This window comes from Urocitellus parryii, chromosome 8, assembly GCF_045843805.1.
Source record: "Urocitellus parryii isolate mUroPar1 chromosome 8, mUroPar1.hap1, whole genome shotgun sequence".
Classification (NCBI taxonomy): domain Eukaryota; kingdom Metazoa; phylum Chordata; class Mammalia; order Rodentia; family Sciuridae; genus Urocitellus; species Urocitellus parryii.
The window spans coordinates 132,958,594-132,984,721 of NC_135538.1; the positions used below are offsets into that span (position 1 = coordinate 132,958,594).

The window sequence follows — 26,128 nt, forward strand, 5'->3', positions numbered from 1 at the left end:
CTTCTGGGTGTTATGTGCAGGGCAGGCTGAACTAAGTTGTCTGCAGGCAGGCTGAAGGAATGTTAGCTGCAGGATAACCTGGGCACTGAAACCCCCCTCTGTTTGGTCCTTTATCACCTGTTTGCATCAAGGCTGAACACTCAACCCACTCAAGGCTGAACACTTGAGCCCCAACCCTCTGATGCAACAGAAACCCACATCTGACCCCTGCCCCATCTGCCTGAAGGCAGAAGATGACACCCTTAGCAACTACTGTAGGATCCAGTCACTCTATGCCAACAAGGCAGCTTGCAGACCCAAAGACCCCATTAGATTTTGGCTATAATAACTCACTCCTGCTGGGTCCTCTCTCTTGCTGTCTCTCACTTTCACTCTCTCTCCCTCTCCCTCTCACCCTCTCTCTTGCTCTCTCTTTCTTCTCTTGCTATCATGCTCCCTCTCTCCTCTCCACTCTCTCTCTTTCTCTCTGCTCTCCTCCCTTTCTTCCCTTTCCCCCACACTCTTTCTCTTTCTCTCTTTTCTCCTCTTTTTCTCTGTTGCAATAAAGATCTCTTGGTCGCTCTGAGTGTTGGGGTCACTTTCCTTTCATCTGGTGCTGAAACCAGGGAAGAGAGTGAAAACCCACTTTTGGGTCCCTCTTCCTTGGGAAGTGCCACTCACCAGATGACCTGAACCCATTTTATGGTCATCCAGAACCACTGGCTTCTGATTGGTGAGGTTCCCCTTCCTGGTATCCTAAACCCAATGGTGGTGTCTGGAGGATTTGACTGTTGATCGTCCGGCAAACCTCTTTGCCCACCTGCGGGGAGGAAAGCACCCCACCACAGCCTTCAAGGCCACAGTGGTCCTTAAGGACTCCCTCCTCCCACAGATTCGACTCTTGGGTTCAAAATTATGTCCCTTCCCCTTCCCCAGCATAGGCTTTATACATTATCTTCAAGGGACTGTGTAACTTCCAGGGACACATGATAGAAAAATCCTTCACAGTCACGGTGTCCCTCATAAAGTCCTCTCAACTTTAAGACTCGGCCACTAGAGGTATGCTTACCCTCTCCTTCCCCTCTCCTCTTTCCTCTCCAGCCTCTCCAGGAGGGGTCCCAAAAAGCCTTGGCCAAGGTCTCCCATGGCTCTGGCCTCATCCAGGATGGGAGCCTTGACTGTCAGGATTTGGTGATGATCAATCTCTGCAGCTCAAACCTGCCACTAGGCACTCCTGATTTTTGGCTCTAGCAGGGACACCCCTTTTGCCAATAAATCAGTTCCTTCCCCCACTCTTATACTACATTTGCGTCTCCTTCCTTTTCCCTTATACTATCTTTGTGTCTCCTTCCATCTCCCTTATATTACCTTTTTGTCTCCTTCCCTCCCCACCCCATACTATGTTTGCAACATGGGTAATGCGTCCTCTCTGCCAGTCGGCTCTCCCATACAATGACTTTTAGTCTATATGATTAAGTGAATATGAGGGTTTACAACTGTGGTTAAACAACAACTGTTATTTTTCAATATTGTAAAACCCTCTCCTTGACACCAGACATCAAACCCCCCATACTGATTAAATATAGCACCCAGGCTTGGCCCACTTATCCCCTAGACAACCAAAGCAAGTGGCCCCCTTTTGGGTTTCTGGATCCCTCCATTCTAATGGATTTACAATTACTGTGAGCATTCAAAAAAATGGGTAGAGATACCTTATGTCCAAGTTTTCTTCTTACCCTGATCCAATCCTGCTCTCTACACCTCTTACAGACATCTGCAAATTCTTGTAGCTTGCAAACCAAGTCCCCCAACCAACAAACCCCAACCTTCTCCTCCTCTGGATTCATCCACTACTTTTGACCTTGCTGATGAACCTCCACCTGATCACCTGGCTGGAATAGGTCCTCACCCTCAATCTTCTGCCCCAGCCTCTGCACTGTCATTTCTACCTCAACAACCTGCTTTCTCCCCTCCAATTACTAGATCAAAAACCCAAACCATAGCCCTTCCTCAGACCGTTGCCCCCTTGCGTGAGGTAGCAGGTACTGAAGGTATCCCTCCACCCACTCACTCCTCTCTTTTCCTGTCAGTGCCCACACCTGGACCCACCAGGCCCTCTTACCAGCTAACCCAAAGCTCAAATGAGCTGAGGAGAGCCCTCAGACTCCTATCCAAGATCTGGTGAAATTTAAAGTTGCTTTGTCATCACTGAAAACAAGATTACTAAAAATTTAAAGTCCTTTACAGGCTTTTTGGGATATTCACTCCCATCCTCCCCTCTGCTCAAGTTCTCTTTGCTAGGGAAAATCCCAAACCCCTTTCCCAGTATTCTTTTACATCTCCTTTCTCATTCTCAGGTCCACCCAAGCTGCTCTCATCCCCACCTTCCCGTCTTCCCCCTCCCTACCCAGGCCCACAGAAGAGTCTTAACTGAACTTCTCCAGCAATATTCACCATGGCTGATTTTAGAACTGTCAGCAAAAAAGTCTCTAAAAAAAGTTTAATGTAGATAAACTTCCTGTTTTCATGTTGTCCTGTTTTACTTGGCCACTGGCTGGAAAAAAATCAGCTCTCCATATGCTAGATAACCCCTTACTAGTTTTTCACAAAAATATGTAAACAAGGCCTCTGGCCTTGAGCTGGGGCTTCACAGATATGTCTACATTTCAAAGATAAGAGGAGTTACTAACTAGGCTCCATGGTAACAGCTGGTGGTGGTAGAAAAGAAAGGGGAAAGAAGCTCTTCCCTTCTCAAGTGTCCTTAAGGAGTTAACGTGCCCAGAACAGAGGAAAAGAACAACTGCTTTTATGTGAACTTCTGTAGATGGTGAACTTCTGAGCCCCTCCCCTTACATGCTGGATATAAAATTCTGAAACTACCTGAACTTGGGGTAGTTGATTACAGCAGAAGTGTGCCCTCTGAATCTGGCTGCAACCAAACAAAACTGTTTCCCTATCTTTGGTGCTATCTTAGGTGCCTTGCCTTGTTCATCCCTACAACAGTATAATATTATATACTTAAACATTGTTTAGGTTTTGATGAAATGGAAAACAGATGTGATTAACTATATAGTGTAAATAACAAAATTTTTCTTATCAGGATGGAATAATTTTCCTAAGTTCAGATATTTACAAGGATTGTTTCAAAATGTGAATAAAGAAGGGTTAACAGATGGAAAAGAAAAATTAGAAGGTTCTAGGTATGGATTTAATAGAAAAGATAAAAGGTGTTTCTGGATAAGAAAGTCTGTATGATTAAGTAAATAATAGGGTTTAAGTAAATGATAAAGAAGGTCTGTGTACGTTGGCTATATATAAGTTTTATGAGCAAGAAATCTTGAAGGAATTAAGGATTATACAACTGTGGTTAAACAACAACTGTTATTTATCAATATTGTAATATGTTATTTCTTTAAGAGCTAAACTTTATTTAATATAAAAATATCAATGTGATTGTGGTTTTATTACTGAACCACAGTATAAAAAAACTTTTCATATTTTCCAGGTATAAAAGTCTTTAAGGTTCAAACTTTAAAAGAGCATTATATCAAGCTGGTGTTCTCCAAACTAAAGTTGCATGGTAATTTTAGGCTTATAAGAATAACATATTGGAGATTTACTTATATCATTTAATGTTTTATAACTGGATCTGTTATCAATAAGATTAATATAAAGTTCTATACACTGGGGTACAATTTAAATGTGATATCATATTGTGTTAGCTAATATTCATGTTACCTTGAAAAAGAATATATGTACACTTTATAAAATAATATTTAAGAAGCAAAGATCAGCTTCAATACTAGAACACTTTACCTAACATTCATAAAGAGCCCCGCCTTACCTGAGATAAGGCTCTGCCTCCCATCTTACTACATGTCAGAATGACTCCAAAGTAGGCCAGACTTCAGCAGGTCCACTTTGCTTGTTCTGTCTGCTCTACAGCCCAGTACTCTAAAGCCCAGTATTCTTATTTTAAGGCTGGTGAGACTGACTTGCTAGATGTTTAAGAACAAAACTTAAAATTAAAGTTAAATTAAAATGGCCAAGAAAACCAATATGTGGCTCTTATCCTCTGAGTCAGTCTGAATACCAGGGAACAGGGAACTTCTCTAAAGAGCTTTGTAACTCTGGGCCACATCACCTCCGGATCAGGGAGATTAATGAGACCACTGGAGAATGAAAAGCCAACCAGTGCACTTGCTGTGAATAGGAGGGTCATTGGAAAAAGGAGACATCCCTGATGCTTCTAATGGAAGCCACATGGTCAAGCAAGACCTGGACCCATCCTACTGCAAATGACACTGTCAGAACTAAGAACCTGCATCAAGTTCCCCCATGTGTGACCCCTATGGGAACTTGGCTGACTCTTAATAATAGATAGAAACAAAGTCAGTTTTGGCCAGCTTGATCTTAAACACCTACCAAAAACAGTTAAGCCAAAACACAGTCATTCCTGGGAGTAATAAAGGACAAGAACAGCTAGAAAAGAGGAGACAGCAACTAGGCCAACAGTTTCCATGGGGAATATTCAGACAAGTATGGCCTTGACTCCTCCCCGTCACAGGACCCCTATAAGTCCTCTTTATGTTTCTCCTAATAGGACCATGTCTATTAAATTGCCTACAGAAGTTCCTACAAGATCAGCTACACAAATTCACCAACCAGTCAGTCAATAACTACTTCTTCAAGACTGCCAGCCCCTGGTGCCCAAGATGGAGACCTATGACTCATGAGCAACTCCTCCAGCTCCAGAGACTCTGCCCCCACCTAAAACTCTCCATGACCACTTTTCCAGTTTTCACAACCCCTCTTTCACTTCCTAAGAATGAGAACTACTCCCCTGCAGGTCCACTCTGCTTGCTCTGTCTGCTCTAGGCTATCCCCACAAGGAAACATCAAACCTAAACTCACCATACATCAGTTGGAGCCACCAGCCAGGCGAAGACTGGTAGATCATCTTCACTCACATGCTTAGGCACAAAAAGCTTCACTACCTACTTACTTTAGTTGATACTTTTTCAGGTTGGATAGAAGCCTTCCCTACATCCAGGTAAACTGCTAACATCATTGCCTCCATCCTCATTGTGCATATCATTTCCAGGTTCAGACTTCCCACCTCCATCCAGTCAGACCATGGTCAGGCCTTCACTTCTCAAGTTATTCAACTAGTCTCCCAAGGCCTTAACATCACTTGGAGGCTCCATATCACCTACCAACCCCAATCCTCAGGTAAGGTTGAGAGGTCTAATGGCATTCTCAAGGATCATCTCACTAAACTTGCTATTGAACTCAGTCTCTCCTTACCCAATCTCCTGCTGTTGGCCCTCACCCAAATTTGGACAGCCCCTAGAGCTCCTTCAGGCCTTAGTCCCTTTGAGCAACTCTGTGGGCACCCTTTCTTAATCAACCAAACTCTTCAATCACTTCTCCTCCCCTTCTACCTGCCCAATCTCACACTTCTATGCAAACTCCTAAGGGAATATAGAGACTGGTGCCTTTCTGTGCCATTCCTTGTGCAGTTTCTGGTCCTAGCATCCCATTTGCCAGTGGCAGCCTGGGATTTCCAAAACTTGCCTCTCTTGGTGCCCTACCACTCCTGGCCCTGTGCAGAGAAGCCCTTACCTGCCACCTTCCACACAGCCCCTACCTCAGGTCTCAGTGCTGTTAGCCTGGGTGTTGCCCTTTGAATCACAGGAACAGGAGCCTGCAGCTGTGACTCTCTCAGGTCCACTCTGGGGTCTCTGCACTCCCAGAGACCTTTTATGAGCCCTGTTTGGCTGTGGGATTTCCAGTCTGCAGGGCACTGCCCCAGGGAGGTCATTCAGTGTGACCTGGGTCAAGGCAGGGAAAGGGGCTCCTCTCTGCCCAGGGATGGGTCACTATGACCTGCTCACTCCACTTTTTTGCCTTTTCCAATGAGCAGAATACACTGGAACACCATGTATTCTGCTCATTGGGAGGCCACACTTGTTGGGCACCACATGCTGTGTACAAAGATTTGGAAACTGAAAAGTGCTCTGAAACTGACAACCAAAGGCAGATGGCAAGGTCCCTTGGGGCATTGGCTGGGAAAACACTATGGGGGCTGGGGCAGAGCACAGAAGCTAGAACTCTGGGCTTTCCTACTTTCAGAAAGTAAAAGCAGAATGACAGGCTGGGATTTTAGGGGAGGAAAGTCCTATAAGTCTGTATTCTGAGTCCCTGCTTTACACAAAGGAGGGATTCAGTGAGTTGGTGTTTGTTCTCCTTATAAGCTGTGATATTAAAAATTAAACCTAGGGTCTTATGAATGTTAGAAAAGTATTTTCTGAGCAGGTTTATTTTATATTCATATACATTCTTGCTAAGTTGCCCAGGCTGGCCTCCAACTAGTGATCCTCCTGCCTCAGTCTCCTGAGGAGCTGGGCTCATAGGCATGTGCCATCATGCTGAGCCCAATTTAAAAAACAATAAATTTAATTCTAACATTGAAAATACTATGTTTATGGTCATCTCAATATGATGATCTCAATAGACACAGAAAAACATTAAAAAATTGAACATCAATTTGTATTAATGCAGAACCCTCAGAAAACTACTTCCTCAACCTAATAAAGGACATCTACAAAAAGCAAAGCAAAAGACAACAAAAACCCTACAGCTAACATATTTAATGGTGAAAGGCTGAATAGTTTCAAATCTATAAATAAGACCAAAGCAGGGATTTCTGTTCTCATAACTTCTATTCAGTATTGTACTGGAACTTTCAACCAATGCAATGAAGCAAGAAAAAAGAAATTAAAGACATCCAATTGTGCAACAAAACCTAAAATTGTCTCTTTTCATGGACAACATGACCATCTATGTAGAAAATTCTAAGAAATATGTAAGAAGCTACTGAAACTAATATTTAACAAAATTTCAGTAAAGGCTACAGTATGCAAAAACACCAATTATATATCACAATGAATAATCAGAAACTGAAAATATTTTTAAAAAATCACTTTCACTAGAATTAGTGTGAAATACTTAGAAATAAATTTGGTGAAATATATATAAGACCTGTACACTGAAAACTACAATCACAGCTCAGAGAAGGGACACAAAAGAAAAGATAAGATGAGAATGTACTCATGGATTGGAAGGTTCAATATTGTTAACATGTCAATTCTCCCTAAATTAATCTATTGATGAATGCAATTCCAATCAAAATCTCAGCAGCCTTTTAATAGAAATCTAGAGGCTCATTCTAAAATTTACATGGAAATGCAAAGGACCTAGTATAAATCTATTTAAGCAACTTAGAAAATAAGGAAAAAGTTGAAATCTTTAAACTACATTATTTTAAGACATTTTAAAGCTCTAGTAATCAAGATCATGTGGTACTGAAATAAAGGAGATATATAGATATTTACAAATGTGTCTATATCATATAGACATGTGGAAGATAATAGAGAGTCCAGATATAGAACCACACATGTACAATGCATTACTTTAAAACAAATGTGCTAAGACCATTCTATGGAGCAATATATTCTCTTCAACAAATAACCATCAGTCAACTGGACATGAATATGCAAAAATGTGAATCTCAATGTTTATTCCATTTGTGAATTTACTACAAAAGAAAGCATAGATCCAGGGAACTGGGAATATTAGTGCTTGCCTCCATGTAAAAGGCCCTTTTTTTCAATCCCCAGGACCAAAAAAAAAAAAAAAAAAAAAAAAAAAGTAAACATCAATACAAATAAAATAAAGAAAATTGAGTAACATTCAATTTGTTAAATATATTTTTACCATGGCATAAAGCACAATACATTGGCTTTAATTAAAACAAAACAAACACTCTTTGCTTTTCAAAACCAAGCCATAGGCCAGGGCAAAATATTTGTATGTTTTATATTTGAAAAAGGACATTTTTCCTAGTATATAAAACATATTACATAGTAGGAAGACAAACACCCCAAATTTGTGAAGTGGGAAGAAAGATGTGAACAGGCCCTACAAGGAGAAAAAGACAAAGACACTAAAAAATTTTCAACATCATTAGTCATTTAATCCAATGATTAAAATAAAAATGATTGTCCACACAGCTGGTGGAAATGTAAACTAGTTCACTAACTACTTTGAAAACAATTTCCTAAAATGTTGAAAAATTCACCTTTTAGCTATGTACTAGAAAGAAACACATATGCCTAACCAAAGATTTGTAGAGAATAGTTCATAAGTTTTACCTGTAATAGCAAAAAATTGAACAGAATTGATTAATAGGTGAGTGAAGGTCAATCAGCAGACAAAGGAATAAACAAACTGATATATCCATGTGGCACAATAATACTCAACAAAAATTAAATAGTTGATTATTGATATATTCAGTAAGAAGGATACATCACAAAATAAAGTATCTTAGTCCATTTTCTGTTGCTATCTCATGGTAACACACATTGGGTAATTGGTAAACAATACCAGTCTACTTGGCTCACAGTTCTGGGAGTGGGAGGTCCAAGAGCATGGTGCTGGCTTCTGGTGAGGGCCTTCCTGCTGCATCCTAATAGGATTAAGGGCAAGTGAGCACAGCAGACAGGAAGGATCCTGAATTTACCCTTTTATCAGAAGCCTGCTCCCACACTGATAGCATTTATCCATTCATGAGAGCATAGCCATGGCCTCTTAAAGACCTCACATCTTAACACAGTTACAGATGTAGTTCAATTTCAATATGACAGCAGGGTTTTGCCACAGGTTTCTAATCCCAGCAGCTTTAAAAGCTGAGGCAAGTGGATCACCAATTCAAGACAGCTTCACCAATTTAGCAAGGCCTTAAGCAATTTGATGAGGCTCTAAGCAACTTAGTGAAATCCTGTTTCAAAACAAAAATTAAAAAGGGCTGAGATATGGCTCAGTGATAAAGTATCCTTGGGTTCAATCCCATATCAAAAATAGAAAAAAATTAGTATGAATGTTGGAATAGACATTCAAATGATAGCATATGGCTGAGTTAAAGAAGCCAGTTCCCCCCGCCCAAAAGAATAACATTGTATGATTTAATCATATAAAATTCCAATAATTGCAAATCAGTGACAGAAAGATCAATGACTGCTTGAGGACGGGTCTGGAGAGAAGGATGAAGGGATTATAAAGGGAAATGAAGAAATTTTGGTGCTTGTGTGCATATTCACTATTTTGACTGTAACATTGATTTCTCAGGTGTAAAATGAAACAATGTGTAAAAATGTGTCAAAAATCAGCCAATTTTATACATTAAATATGTGTATGTGCTAATACACCTCAACAAAACTGCTCTTAAAATCTCTCTGCATCACTTTTTCTTTGCTATTCCACTGACACTATCAATTGAGGCCCGCTCACTATATCTCTCAGCTGCTATACATTTTTGCATTTTATGTTTATATATATGCATATGTGTTATAGGGATCTAGCTTCACTTGACTATATTCACCTTAATATAACTACCATTTTGCTATCAGGTGACACTGGCATGCATCCCAGACCCTACAGGACAAACCACATCATTAAGGTAGCTGAGCATATGGTGCTGGCCTCTGATGCCTGGATTATTTCTTAAATAATGTTGGGAATTTTAATAGTTTTTCAGAAAAGTCAGGTACAATCCAGGGGTCATGGCCCCTCTTTATCTAGCTTAGCATTCCCCCTTCCTCCTGCCTTGGGGTGCAGGGATTCTCCTGCACCTCTGCTTCCCCAAATGTGCTCCTGTCCATGAATCCTTAATAAATTGCCTTTAATGCAACCCAGGATCTGTCTACCTCTTTGTTCTCATGACATCTTCCACCTTTGGTAGCCTGTTGTCATACACTGGGACTGGGTTTTCCTGAAGCACACATATATGCATGCATGTGTATATGGGTGTATCCTTGTATGTATGTGTCTATGTGCTTGCATATATTCTGTATCAGTAGTTCTTGTCCAAGGTGATTTTGCCCCCACACCCTAGGGGAGTCTTGGCAGTTTCTGGCCATGTTCTTGGTTGTCATGATTGGGGGCAGATGTGCCATCGACATCTATTGGGTGGAGGTCAGGGTTTTGCTCCAAATCCTCAGCATGTTCGACTTTGCCTATAACAAAAGATGATGTCACCCCAAATATCAAAAACAATGCTGTGACTTAGAAACACTTTTCTAGTGAAGCAGAACTGTTGACACCTCTTCCCTAGAATGCTTGTTTCTACTATGTGTACCTCCTGACACCTGCTGACCCCCTAAGTTCCCTATCAAAGGCCTGTTTCATTTGCATCTTGACCTTATTGAGAGCTATCCTCATCACATTCTTGACCCTTAGTTGCTCTTTCTGGCACCTCCTTTAACACTTATAACATAGTTCTTTGAGTTACTTTTGGTGTTCCTGTCTGAAAGTTGCAAAGACTGATCATAAGCTCCTTAAGGACAGACCCACTTCTTATTCATCTTGGTGTCTTTTTTGGATCCTGGTAATTTGCTGAAAATATGAAGCATACCATGAAAAGTGCTAAAATAACCCTTGTTGGTTGGTTCATTCTGATCAGGAGAGTTCTCCAAGGAGATAGTATTAAATTTTTTTTTTGATTGCTAGAGATGGTGAGCATTTTTTTCATGTACTTGTTGATTGATGGTATGTCCTTCTCTAGTAATCAGAGAAACGCAAATTTAAACCACTCTAAGATACCATCTCACTCCAATAAGAATGGCAGCCATTATGAAGTCAAACAACAACAAGTGCTGTCTAGGATGTGGGGAAAAGGGTACACTTGTACATTGCTGGTGAGACTTCAAATTGGTGCGGCCAATTTGGAAAGCAGTATGGAGATTCCTTGGAAAGCTGGGAATGGAACCACCATTCGACTCAGTTATTCCCCTTTTCGGACTATTCCCCAAGGACCTAAAAAAGAGCATACTATAGGGGTACAGCTACATCAATGTTCATAGCAGCACAATTCACAATAGCTAGAATGTGGAACCAACCTAGATGCCCGTCAATAAATGAATGGATTAAAAATGTGGCATTTATACACAATGGAATATTACTCAGCACTAAAAAAAATAACAAAATCATGGCATTTGCAGGGAAATGGATGGCATTAAAGCAGATTATGCTAAGTAATGTTAGCCAATCCCTAAAAAACAAATGACGAATGTCTTCTCTGATATAAGGACAGCGACTCAAAACAGAGTAGGGAGGAAGAGCATGAGAAGAAGATCACCATTAAGCAGGGACAAGAGGTGGGAGGGAATGGGAAAGAGAAGGCTAATTGCATGGAAAATGGAAGGAGACCCTCATTGTTATACAAAATTACATAGAAGAAAATGTGAGGGGAAAGGGGGAAAAAGAGAGAGAGAAATGAATTATAGTAGATGGGGTAGAGAGAGAAGATGGTAGGGGAGGGGAGGGGAGAGGGATAAGAAGGGGATAGGAAAGGCAGCAGAATATAACAGATACTAGTGTGGCAGTATGTATAAATGTGGATGTATAACCAATGTGATCCTGCAATCTGAACACGTGGTAAAAATAAGAATTCATACCCCACTTGAATCAAATGTATGAAATGTGATATGTCACGATCATTGTAATGTTTTGAGCAACCAATAAAAACCAACAAACAAAAAAATTTTTTTTTGAGACAGGATGTAATTTGCTCTCCAACTCCTATGCTCACATGATCTTCTTGCCTCAGCTCCCCTCCATAGCTGGGACTACATGGTTTTAGGACACCCAATTCAAGAGTGTTTTTATTTAACCTCTCAATCTGTGCAGATATTTAGAGATCTTTAAATCATCTGTATTTATTGTCATGATGGCTTTTCTAAGACTCTAAATTGTAAAAGATTAGGGACCACAACTAAATGACAGAGCATAGCAATGTGCCCTAATGATTGCTTGAGCCTGCATCTTAAGCCTGCATCTTTTGGTAATAAACAGACAGGGATTGTAGAGGTCCATTATGATGATTGTGAAATAGTCTCTGTATCTGAAAGTGTCACCCTCTTATGGATTAAGAAAAGCTAACATCTAGGACAGTTGGCAGCCTACATTTACATAATTGTGGCCTCTATAATTTCTTAACAGTCCCAGAATTATTCTCATCACACTGTCTGTGACTTTTCTTCTTTCAAAAAACTCCAAATTCTTTCTTAGCAGAGACTAAGGGGAGAGAGTGATAGGTTAAGTCTTTAGTCAGAAACCTCCTAACCATGACTTGCCTCTTCTCAATTACTGTTGCAGAAATGACACTTTACCCCCAAGCTAGACACCTGTCTGACCCTTTGACTCCCATGTCTGCAGATTCCCAGGTGTCTCAACCACCACCCATCCTCACCCCATCACGAAAGATCCCATTTCCTGTTGGGCATATGATAACATCCTATTCAACCCCCACATTTTGGTCATAGTTCATTTTAGAATTTTAATCTGATTAGATTGCTCTCTCTCTTTTTTACTTTTTTCTAATTGATTATACTTGACAGTAGAATTCGTTTTGACACATCATACATAAATTGAGTATAACTTCTCATTCTTCTGGTTGTACATGATGTAGGCTCACACTGGTTGTGTACTCATATATGCACATAGGTTTTTAGTGTCTGATTCATTCTACTATTCTTCCTTCCCCCATACCCCTCCCCCTCCATTCACTGCCATCTGCCTAATCTGAGGTACCTCTATTCTTCCCCAGCCCCCTCACCCCATTGTGAATTAGCATTCACATATCAGAGAAAACATTCAGCCTTTGGTTTTGGGGGATTGGGTTATTTATTTAGTATATTCTCCTGTTCCATCCATTTACCCACAGATGGAATAATTTTCTTCTTCTTTAAGACTAATATTACATTGAGTATATATACCACACTTTCTTCATCCAGTCATCTATTGAAAGGTACCTAGGTTCATTCCATAATTTAGCTACTACTATGAATTGAGCTGTTATAAACATTGATGTGGCTGCATCAGTATAGTATGCTGATTTTAAGACTTTTAGGTATAGACGCAGGAGTATGATATCTGGATCAATTAATGGTTTTCTGAGGAATATCTATTTTGCTTTCTATAATGGATGCACCAATTTGCAGTCCCATCAGCAATGTATGACTGTACCTTTTCCCCCACATCCTTGCCAACATTTATTGTTGCTTATGTTCTTCATAATTGACATTCTAACTAGAGTGAGATGAAATCTTAGAGTAGTTTTGATTTGATTACTCTAATTGCTAGAGATGTTGAACATTTTTGCATACAGTTGCTGATTGACTGTATTTCTTCTGTGAAATTTCTGTTCAGTTCCTTACACCATTTATTGATGGGGTTATTTTTTTCTTGTTGTTAAGTTTTTTGAGTTCTCTCTATAGCCTGAAGGCTAATGTTGGCTGGGCATGTGGCTCAGGGGTTAAGTGCACCTCAGGTCAAACAAAAATCCTGTTAACAGAACAAAACAAATAAAAAAAAAACATAGAAACCTATATCCTGGTTTTGCATCCAGTGGATTAAATTTTTATTTTTGAAAACCCTGCAAATAATTCCTCTTAATTATAGACAGCATAATTACACATACATTTCCTTTTAGGACATTGGTCCTTCACAAACCTGCAACCTGCTTAGACTCTCTGCAATGTGTTTAAGCCTTTAGCTTTTGAGCTTTTGGCCTATCTTTCTTCCCATTTTGAAACAACTCAGTTATTTTACTTTAGGACAAACATCATAATTTACATACAAAAATTTTCCTTATTCAAAAACATTCTCTAAAAGACATATCCTCATCCTTTTAACTTTCTTTGTCTCTTTTTCCCCTCAACTTTTTATTTGAAATAAGACAAAAAAGTTTGTTCTGCCTTTTTCTTTCTTAAATTTAAATTTACAGGTTGAAACAAACCATATAAATCTTTAAAATTTAGACAAATTACTTCTTTTTAATAAGATACAATACTACATTTTTCAATTTTTCATCAAAATACATGTTAGGGTCTTTCTCCCTTTCTCTTTCTTTCTGTATAGAACTGCACATGTTAATTTGAACGTTAACTCTTAAAAGCCCTTTTTAATTGAACCCAAGGACACTCAACCATTGAGCCATACATCCCAGTACTTTTTATATTTTATTTAGAGACAAGATCTCAGGAAGTTGCTTAGGTCCTTGCTAAATTGCTGAGGCTGGCTTTGAACTTGCAATCCTCCTGCCTCAGCTTCTCTAGCCACTTGGATTACAGGTAGGTTCCACTGTACTCATTAAAGCTTTATTTTTAACTAAATATCCAAGGAAGAGCAAAAGTAAGTTGTTTTCCTACATACCAATCATTTATAAAAATACACTTAATAGATATTTTCTTCAGGAAGCTAAGACTACTTGAATTAATATTTAGCAATTGATTTGTTATTGTTGTAATATATAAATGATTCACATGTTTTATCTCAATTTATAAACTTTTACCTTCTTATATTTACCTAATTTACCCATTTTTTGATTACTCATGAAAACGAAGATATCAGACCAGCATAGTTAACACCTTATTTCTTTGTCAAACCTAAAAGTTGATATTGTACTTAAAACAGAAAGCAATGGACATTCCATCTTAAACACCTAACAGAGATAAATATAATCCTGAATGGCCAGAAACTTGGGGAAAAATATTAACAATTTTAGACATTTTATTAACTTATTTATTTATTTATTTATTGTGTGGGGTTACCAGGGAGTGAACTCAATGGCACTTGGCCACTGAGCCATATCCCCAGCCCTACTTTTTTATTTGAGACAGGATCTCACTGAGATGCTTTTAGTGCCTTGCTTTTGCTATGTCTGACATTGAACACAAAATCCTCCTGCCTCATTCTCTGGAGTCACTGGGATTACAGGTGTGAGCCACTGCTCCTGGCTAATTTTAGGTAAGAATTTTATCTTACCAACAAATTTAAATTAAATCATTTGTGAGATGTGAGTGCCCCTCTTTACTTACAGTAAATTCTACTTATGAGACAGAATAATATGGTAATATATCCTTTTTGATTTATAAAATGAGAGTTGAATAAAAATTAGGTCATTTGTTTATATGACTATTGTCATTTGAATATGGAATGTTCCCCAAATACTCATGTGTTTGTTGACTCTGTTTGACCAATTTGCACCAGTTGTATTCATAATGATAGATTTAACAGCACTACAAAACTTATTTTATTGTTGTTGTTCTTGATGGAGATTAAGATGCCTTGAATTGGGTAGGGGATTTTGTACTTAGAAAGCAAGAGCTCTAAGTACCATTCTACATTTTCTTTTCCTTTTTAAAATTATTATTCAAAATATCTCTTTAGTTTTATTCAATAAAACACTTACTATTGTACAATCATCATCTGGTGGTCTAGTCGTTTATAGGATATTTCAATATAAAGGGACCCTGGAAGGTTTTCATAGAGTATAAACTGCCATAATATGATGCAAACTATGCTTCTCTCTGATAAGTATAATACAGTTGTATTCCATACAGTCTATACAATAATGTAATTTAGCCTAACACAGTTGACCCTAATTTTTGACACTTCCATTGTTTAAAAATAAACATGGGAAAAAAACCCTATATGCATACATGCACCTAGAACGCTTTAATAACAACTGCTTTTTTTGTTTTGGACTCTTTACATATATGTTATTCTCATTTGGTATCTTCTTTAACCAGAATCTCATAACTCCTTCATTTTTGTAATAACATTTAATTTCCTTATTTTCCATAAGCTGGCCCTGCTAAAATAGAATATAGCATCTTTCATATGATAGGAACCAACAAAGAAATTTTCCTTTAATGCTCTCTTTACACTTTATGGTAAGTAGCCAGTGGAAAATGCATTTTTAGATCATTTCTAGGCAAATTGTGAAGCTAATAACTGACCTGTTTCTGCCCATGTGCTATCTCTTTGTTTTATTAGCAATGGGCAAAGTTGCTATTCTGTATTTAGTTGTATCCATACTACAGAGATCATATATGATCAAATTATTTATTACTGCACTAAAGCATGTAGAATATAATCACAAATCTTAAAGACTTGAAGGCCTAGTCAAAAGACTAGTAATAAAAATGATTAATAAATAAGCAATGCAACTATCATGGGCAGTTACTGTGAAAGTTCAAAGATGTACATCTGATTATGGAGAATGGGAAAACATCTTGAAGAAGATGACATTTGAGCAGAATTTATTTTTTAGTTGTAGATGGACACAACATCTTTATTTTATTTATACTAATTTTTATGTGGTGTTGAGGGTCTAACCCAGTGCCTCACACATGCTAGACAAGCGCTCTACCACTGAGACACACCTCCAGACTAAAATTTGTTGTTTCTCTTTAACTAGAATGGTAGTAACAGTATATACCAGCATTTATTATTATTGAGGCATTCAGGCTAAGACAGCTGTGTGACAAGTTTGAAGTTCCAGGAAAGCAGGGATTGCATGTGGAATGAGTGGGAAATGTGTTTGGGCCCATCTAAGGGAAAGTTTGCTAGCTACCATATCGCTTCTGTACTACACGCATCGTAAGTACAACAGGGAATTAGGACAGTCTATTGGCCATGACCTAGTTCTATGGTACAAATGAGTGGGCAGTATGGGGACAGCTCAGTGTGGTGCATCATCAGATCACACTGGCAAGTTGTTCAGAAGACTTAGGACCCTGCCCTCATTTTTCTACTTGGTGTTCACCTAAAGGCCCATCCTTGTGAACTGTAAAGGGAATTGGGGGACATGGAAAGATGGAAATTCTCCATGGAGGGGAATTACAACCCTTAGGGACATGAGAACCTGCCACAGAACAGAAGAGTGTTGGTTCTGTTATGCCTGATGAAGAAGAGGAAGGGGTGGTCAGCATGGAATGTTGGTGCACATGATATACAGTCAAAGATTGTGTCAATATCTATAGCTGCTTCAGCCTCAGTGCCTTCTTCATTCACCTCCACGACACTCTTGTGCACAACTTTGGACAGACACAGGTCTGTCTCAGTTGACATTGCAGACAAGTTAGCCTGGCCTTGTTGGAAGGCATCAACCATTCCCAAACGCTGAAGCACAGACTCCATGTTGTAATCCCCCTGCAGTTTAAATCTTGGAAAGAGACCTTTTACTTCAATGTTCTGCAAAGAGGCTGCCTTGGTCCATGCTGTGAATTTCTCAAAAGTAAGATTATTTTCCACCTGAAAGACCAGAATCACAAGTTCATATTCAGACTATGGCACATATCTATGGACACACAGACATTTCCTTGAACATTCCATGTTGGCTGCCCACACAGGATGGGTAGCTCCTTCAGCTGCCCAGAAGCTTATGAGAGCTCTGACTTGTCAACCACCCCATGTGCTATCCCGTATGTGATTTCCCTGCAGGAAGACTGTGGCTGCCCCTCCTTATCCATCCACTAGCAAAACATGTTTATTTGTGAAAAGCATCTATGCTGAGTCAGTGGTGCTTTTCTAGTGGTATTTATTGGTTTGAATGAGGCTTAGTTTTAACACAATGAACCACTGCTGGCAAGCAAGAGACTGGGAAAAGGAAGGGCTCTCAGTGTGAGCCTCTCCAGGAGAGGGACATCTGTCTAAGGTGGAATGTGGCACTGTTTGTGGAAACTCATCCTCACAGTTAGGAACCTGAAGAGAGGGAAAGCCCATGGGAGCTGCTCTGCTTACAGTGACCCTTTAGGTCATCACAGTGCACTGCCACCCTTGAGAGAATGGTTGACTCTGTTGCAATAGGGATTATACCACAAGGAAGCAAGGAGGACAGGGCTGGGCCATTTGGGCTGTCTGGTTTGAAATACTGGGAAAGAAGGCACAGGGTGTACCCAATTCTTCCCATGGAAATTCTGAGTTTAAAGGAGTGCAGCCCCTCCTGACTCACCACACTGAGGTCCACGTTCTCATCTGGGAGCAGGATGATCATGCTCAGCGTCTTGCCAGCGTAGGGCAGCTCCAACAACTGTGCCTGGGCCTCACTGATGTAGATGTAGTTAAAATTGGCTTTCTGACACATCATCTGCACTGGCCTTTTATCTCTCTGAGAGGAATGACCACATGAGCACAGCATTTAAAACAGTATGAAAAGGGACAAAAACCTCTCAACTCTTCTGTGGTCCAGCACTGCTATAAATTAATAAATAGTTATCTGAAACATGCCTTATAAATAAGGGGAGGAGCTTAATGCATACAAGCTTCCTTATTGCATCACATTGTATTTTAAAGGATTAGAGAATTTAGCAAAGTATTCTAATATCTATTTTAATTAAAGTTTTGGCTCACAGTTGACTAAGGCCTTTGCTACTCACATTTAATGATACAATACGGTGAATGCTGAATCTATAATAAGTTATGATCAACAATAATTCAAATGCAAGATTTTTTTAAAAAAATATTTTTTTGTTGTAGTTGGACACAATACCTTTATTTTATTTTATTTATTTTTATGTGGTCCTGTGAATCAAACCCAGCAACTTGCACATACTACATGACCACTCTAGTAGTGAGCCACAGTGGTTTGATGTTTGAATCAGTTCCTAAATTCTGATTTAGAAAGTGTGTTGTCACACTCCCTGTCTGTACCCTGTTTTGTGTCTGATATATATATATATATATATATATATATATATATATATATATATAACTTCTTTTTGCTTTCTATGTAAGCAACTTGTGTCTATAGGAAGATGTTTGTGTCCAGAATGAGATGAAACCAATACATGTATGAGACTTCATCAGAAGCAGTTAGAGTGCTAATAGGATGTAAACCATAATACACAGGAAGTATTACTTATTTATAGCCTTTTTTTCAATGAGTTTAAAATTCATTAAATGAGATAAGTTTGAAATTATTAATTAATCACTTATACATTTACAAAGTTAATTTTTTAATTTAATTTCTTCATCAGACTAGCATAATTTTTGAAAGTCTCTCCCTACCTGGTTTATTTTGAAAGGCCTTACTTCTGTGCATGATTTGTCAAATGGCTTGTCCCATGTTCCTTGGAAGTAGATGGCATTGACAAGAAGCAGCCTGACCTGCTCATCAATCGAATTCATTGGTAACAACTCTGGAATTTTACCTTTCAAGACAAGCACAAAATCTATCAGTTGCTTTTTCTGAATCCTTTGTGAATAATCATGATACGATGTCTTGGAGATCCAAACATTCTGTATTCAAATGTGCTGAGTTTGGATGATATGTATAAAAGTTAAAAATCTTAGCATGACTGGTATTCATGATGACAGACACTGGAAAAGTCACCAAGTTGAAGATAGTGAAAGACTTCTATGTCACTGGAGGAAAGCAGGTTGGTAAAAAGCAGAAACTTGACACCAGGTTGGAGAAGAAGACAAGCAGCAAAGGAGAGAGGGGCTGGGTAGGAGCTGATATTACCTGTTGTAGGTAAGAGCAGTGTCAGGTCTAAGGCCCTGTGGTCAGGCCCAGTTCTAACATTGTACAGCTACCTGACAATATTCCTGGGGCAGATAGAATTGAATAGCTCCAGAGCAGGGACAGAAGGTGTTTCTGGAAACTATAGAAGAGATATTATGATTTCATCCTCCTGGCATCTGGAATCCCTGGAACAGATGATGATTTGGGTAGGTGAAAGTATGTCCTTCTTTCCCTGTATATCAAGTGGTATAGTTCCAAGGAACTAAGAACATCCCTGCTAATTTGCTGCCTCTAGAGGGGACAAGAAGAAAAGATTCCAACAAGAAATAGTGGAATGTACTACCTCTATTTTTTAGTATCTCATTTGTTAGCAGAAATAGGGATGTTCCTAGTGGTGTGTAAGTGCCTGGTTGGTTCAAACATCAAACCATTATTGATCTTGAGGACTAAAGTTAGAACTTGTCACACTCTAAAACAGAAATGAGTATGTTTTAACCTCATAAGCAGGGTGTTTTTAATCATGGAATGGATCAGCCCCGATAGAGGCTCAATAGTTGACTAAGTCTAGTCTTCTCAAGTCTGATGAAGGGCACTTAAATGAGAGATAGAAAAGAAGAAGTAGGAGAAGTCATCTTAACAGACAGCATTAATCCTCTGGTTTTGAAAACCTGAGCATTGATCAGATCTTCTGTGAGCCACTAGGTTCACAGGCACCAAGAGGCTCAGCCAGGCAACCTTTCTCTGATGGTTCTGCAACACCAGTGACATTAGCAATGAGGAGAAGAGGTAGAGGAGAGAAGTGAAGAGAACAGAGGTGTGGTGGCAGGAAAGTGAAATAACATAATTCTGACCTTTTGTCTCTTTTGAGACCCAAGTATTTATATGCTCCCTGGACTTCTCTGTATCTTCAGCAAAGGACAGCAGCTCCAGCTCCCCATGATATAACTGAAGACAAGACTCCTTAAATGTCTTTGGAGAGAAATAGTTCAGGTGACCAGGTTGCTAAATAAAATGACAGTGAGCTTCAAATCATTCTGAATGCTACCTTTAGGCTCTTCTTAAAATTAAAAACACGATCAAATCTTAAGCTACTTGATGGTGAAAAATTTTAGTTTGTAAGTAGATATTTTCTAAGCCCTGAAAAACCAGAGATAATAAAGGAAATTTGAGACATTGCCTAAATTGAGATAATATGTTATGATTGTAGAATTGGGGTCTTTACTAAAAATAGTTTACTGTGAGTTTCTCAAGTTCTCTAGAATATTGTTGTTCTTTTTTGTTGTTGTTGTTTTTGCTCATTTTTTCAGTACTGGGGATTGAGCCCTGGGCCTTGAGCATGCTAGGCAAATGCTGTACCACTGGGCTATGTCCCAAGGCAGTTTTTCATTTTGTTCTTGAGACAACGGTGTCACTAGGTTGCCCAAGATGGCCTCTAACTCTCCATCCTCTTCCTATAGCCTCCCAAATGTGTTATCCTGCCTGGTCTCTAGGGTCTCTCTTCTGGGTTGTATATTTCCAGGTGTTTTAAATACAACTTTTATTGTTCTGCTGATTCAACTTACTGAGAGGAAATCACAGGTCTTCTCTCCAAAGAGCCTGTTGGCTGTTGTAAGCAAGTACTTTGACCCAGGGTTGTTCACTTGGGTCAGAAGTATCTGGAAGCCCTTATGGATGTCTTCCTCTGTGTTTAAAGACAGTGCCTGTGAAGGAAAGCAACAAATTTCTTTCAGTTTTGATCTTGATCTCCACAAGAATTTGCAAGCTTTTTTTTTTCTCAAATACTGCATAAATTTATCCTTTGAGAGGAAGTTGATTGTCATTGAGAAGTGACACTGGTGGGATAGGTGGAGAGAGGGGCCAGGAAACTCCTGAGTAAAAAAGATATGGGTATTGCATGACACAGAGCTCTCTGCATAGTTTATAGATGAACAATAGAAAAAAATGAAAGGGGCAAGATAGGTTCAGAAAGGGAATATTGTCAAGTCCTGCATCCCACGGACACCATAAATTTGTCAGAAATAGAGAATAACTTGCCTCTATTTATGTACAAAGTAATGCAGTTCAAACATTAAAATAACTTGCCTCTATTTATTTATAAAGAAGATGCAGTTCAAAAACTAAAAATCCAAATAAAAATTTGGACAGGAATGCAATCATGATCATAATATTTAAAAGGAAATAAGAGTAAAAAAATGAGCAATATGATTAATAAGAATAAATCAGTTCTTGAACAGTACCCTGCACTAAAGGAACATTCAACCAAAGGAGAAACTAAAACAAATCAAAACCCAGAAATACATAAAAATGACAGGGAACACAAATCATATATCAATAATAATCCTGAATGTTAATGGACTAAACTCATCAATGAAAAGACGTAGATTGGCAGATTGGATTAAAAAGCAAGATCCAACAATACACTGTCCTCAAGAGATTCACCTATGGACAAAGATCCACAGGCTGAAGGTGAAAGGATGGGAAAAAAAACTTATCACTCATGGATTGCATAAAAAAGCAGGGGTTTCCATTCTCATTTCAGATAATTGTGGCATTTTTCAGTAAATGATTGGGGTTGGAGAATATCATGATAGGCAAAACATTCCAATCCCCAACAAATCAAAGTTTAAATGTTTTCTCTAATATGAAGATGCTAATTCACAATAAGGCAGGGGGCACTAGAGAAGAATAGTGTTAACTTAGGTTATGTAGAGGGAAGTGATGGGAGGGAGGGGATTGGATTTGGGAATAGGAAAGATAGTAGAATAAAACAGACATTATTACTTTAATAATAACCAATATGATTCTACAACATGTACACTCAGAAAAATGAGAAATTACATCCCATCTATGTATGCTATATCAAAGTGAATAAATGCATTCTACTGTCATGTATAATTAAAACAAATTAAAAATTAATTAAAAAATAAATTACCCAGTACCCTAGAGAAAGATAATATGTGTATATTATATGATACTTTATATTTCAAAAAAGGTGTCATATTACATCAAAAGAAGAGTTTCATTTGACTCTGAAATACACAAATGACACAATTTATATTCAATAACATTAGTGATAGAAATAAAAAATCAACAACACTACAAATAAAATACCAACAACATGGAAATTAACCTACTAACTAATTATTAAAAAGAATTACTAAAGAAATAACTCTCCTATGTAGCAATCAAATAACTAACATCTTGTCTATTTTCATCTTTAGGATTACTCAGCACTAGCTTTTGACATTGTATAAATAAGTGACAGAATAGCACAACTTTGGGATGCAATTTTAAATGACAGTATTGAAAAAAGCTATAAAACTAATTTTTCTTGAATTTGTAAAATTACTTCCATTTCCCAAATAATTAATTTTAACAACGTTTATTTTCTCAGTCTTCCAGTTGGTCAACATACCTGATTGCTAGAAAATAACAAGAAAAGGCTAATCACTTGGTAAAGATGTATGATCAAATTGCCAAACCTTTGTATCAGCTGGATTGCCCTCTACTGGACTGTATAAGGCATTCAGCTAAGAGGTCAATGAGACTTGGTTTGACAAGTTAATTCAACAGAAAAAAAAGTAAACATCTTATATTCCACACAAACTGAAGTTTCCTGAATAAGTTTAAAACAAAAAGAGAAACCTTTTACTAAATTAATTTTTATCATGAAAGAAATTGGCACAATGTGAATTTGAATCATTTTGAAAAGTGGTAATACAGGTTTATGTAGTTTTAGTCTTTTCAACCTTGGAGGCAGATCTGGAAAAACAGTAGTAACAGGCAGGAGCAATCTTTCAGTAATATTTGTGTACTAACATACTCATATTTTTGTTAGTCTACTCACTCTACAGATACTTTCTTATGCATAAACATGAGTCACAGTGGACACATGCAAAGTACTCAGATCTGTTAAGTCTCTTTTCACAACAAGCATTAGATCTTCTTGGAACCATTTCCTCTGTGAAACACCATTTTGAGTAGCAAGTTGTTTTTCCTTTGTGGCTCATCCCCAGGCTTGAGATTTGCAGTACTGTAGGACCAGTTTACCATCACTGCCCAAACACCCCTCATCTGGGGGAGGAGCAAAGGACTGATTCCCATAAGTGAACACTGTTCCAAGGCCACAAGTTTAAGGAAATTCTTGATGAAATGAATGAGTCCTTGCATGGTTAAGGTTCTCTCTACAACCCACATTTTGTTTTCATGATAGGGGTGCCCCACAGCCTTTAGTAGGATGTCCATTTTTATATTGGTGCCACTGGAAGGCTCTTCTCCCTGACAAGACTGAATCAGAAAGAGGGGGCTCTGGAGTGGCTGTATCTGGGGAGACATCCCTAAGTCCTTCATGTCAGAAGCAGCAGTTGAAGAGAGCTTCCACACAGACCTTGACGATTCTCAATAAGGTAAACACTAAAAATGTTTCTCCTCTTCTAAAGAATGATTTTCAACAATTATTTAATTTAGAAAATAATATGAATGTTGTATTACTACACCAAATAATTTGATCAAAAAATAGCTTAACACAATCAATTATCTTAATGTTACAAAGGAAATAATGATATAACAAAACTCCCAATGCACAATTTTAGAAAAGGGCGAGAAAAAATCCTGAGGAGTTTAGAGAAAAACACAAATGCTCAATGAGTCCAAGACTTGAACCTTTCAAAAAAAGCATACATATCTACCCAACATAGACAGACATCAGCAATTGTAAGAGAAAATTTACAAATACAAGAAAGTTATAAATGAAAAAGAGATTACACCGTACGTAACCCCTGCAAGCATGCCCCACAACATCTCACTGGAGGAAACTCCTCAGCTCTCTCCTTCCCTTCCTCCTGTACCCTGTCCCTGAAATGGTCCAGGCTCACCCCTCCTTCCTCAAAAGTTCAAAAGTTCTGGAAAAACTCAAGGAGGGGATAGGAGACAAGCCTTGCAGACCAGTCCCTCTTTATCGGTGACAGGAAAGCTTACCTGAGCCATCTGGACCTTGGTGTTCCCCTTTGCCCCCAGGAGAACCATGCCCAAGGCAGAGGAGATGCTCAGGGGAGAAAAAAACACATTTTGTGAAGGTCTGTCTTGACACAGCATCTTCAAAACCTGGATGGCAAAGGCGCCATTTGCTTTTGAAAGAGAATCCATGATTCAGGGTCTGGGGGCAAAGAAGACAGAGAAACACAATGAAATGGGGCTGAGAACACTGTGTGTGGTCTCTGCTTGGCTTTCATTTTTTATTGTGAATTCAGAAAATTTCTGAGTACCAGTGAAAGTCATGGGAGCAGATTAGACATGTGAGGAAGGGGTTGGTGCCTGTAGAACATCAAACTGTCAAGGAAAGGAAGAGCAGAAAAGCATGCAGAGGAGAACAGAAGTTGACAGAAATCAAAGAAAGAAGAGTGAGTAGTCAAAGTCAGAGCAAGGAGGTGCTGCTTGAAGCCAGAGACAGTGGAGTGTAAACACCATGGGGCAGCTCTATGTAGTGAGACCCTCCCTCACCAGGGGAGGGCCTTATATCCTGGAAAACCTCCCTGACTCCTTCCCATTTCTCAAAGATCCCCCCAAACCTATGTCCAAGCCTGACTCAGCCCCCTCCCAAATCATTCTACCCCACTCTACTTTTCCAGCCCCTGTGATCCTATGCTTACTACAAACCACATGCTTCCTCTGCAGAGCCTCTAACCTCCATGACCCTGAGATCCCCAGTACCATCCTCCCCTGCTCACTAAAAAGCAAATCAAGTGGGCTGAGGAGCCTCAGAACATAGGCTCCCTCCATCAGGAACCCAGATGGATAGACACACAGAATACTGAAAGGGAAGTGCTATCTTGATCCTATGACCTCACCCTTAAATCTCCAGTGGCCATAGGGAGAATCTCAAAATGCGTTTTGTAAATGGCATCCCAGCAGCCTGCCCCAATCCCTTGATGCTGTCCACCTCTGTCACAGCCTCCACCTCTATCCACCCTGACCCCCCATATTACCTCTGAGCCTTGGCAAAGAGTGATATCCAACTTAAAACACTGCCTACACCATCCCTGTCACCAAGCTCCAATCACTCCCTCCTCCCTCCTAGGCTCAGCATCAGGAGGCCTCTGATGTCCTAGTCTAGAGCTCCCACCTCCCCCCAACCTGACTCATCCCTCCTTATTGTAATTCCTTGTCTCTTTGATTGTTGGACCCACAAGACTGGCTGCTCTCTGCAGGAAAGTTGCCTGGCATCCTGATTCTAAGCACCGGCAAACATGCCCAGGAAACAGCAAGAGCTCCATCAATTAGGGGGAAATCTCAGATAAATAAAGGGTGCTCTGGTTTTGAACTGGATACTAGAGATTTTAAAAGCACAGAGAAGGGTGAGGCTCCCTAAGGAGAGAAGAGAGGTGTAAAAATAAGGCCAGTGGTGGGAGTGGTGTTGGAGTATGAACACCCACTATGGTGAGGTCCAGGGCCAGCCATGGGCAGCCAAGAGGCAAGCAGAGAATCCAGGAGGCTGTGCAGCATCTTTGCCTTCTTGAAATCTCTCTCCCCTTCTCTGGGACCAGCCCTAAGTGAGATCCCTCTATACCACTGACCCCCATGATCTCCCAAGAAGCTGTTTTCTAAACACAGCAATGACACTGACATTTTAGATTATCTTGTTTCATCTAAGCCTCTGGCATCCCTTCCCCCAGTGGTGGCCTGGGGTTTCTAAAACTTGCCTTGGTCCACTGTCACTTCAGCCCCTGCACAGAGAAGTCCTCACCTGCCACCTTCCACACAGTCTCTCCCTCAGGTCTC

General features: G+C 39.3%; 1 protein-coding gene and 1 pseudogene across 1 annotated transcript; one reads left to right on the plus strand and one right to left on the minus strand.

Moving 5' to 3' along the window:
* LOC113177849 (dnaJ homolog subfamily B member 6 pseudogene) overlaps positions 1-26,128 on the plus strand; it is a 60,830-nt pseudogene that overhangs the window by 28,229 nt on the left and 6,473 nt on the right.
* Positions 16,735-24,496, minus strand: LOC113177852 (serpin B9-like). The gene is made up of 6 exons (XM_026382365.2): positions 24,329-24,496; positions 20,914-21,051; positions 20,203-20,320; positions 18,895-19,037; positions 17,840-17,995; positions 16,735-17,139 (listed from the first exon to the last, which is right to left on the minus strand). The coding sequence occupies exons 1-6, from the start codon at positions 24,494-24,496 to the stop codon at positions 16,735-16,737; spliced, it is 1,128 nt and encodes a 375-aa protein (XP_026238150.2).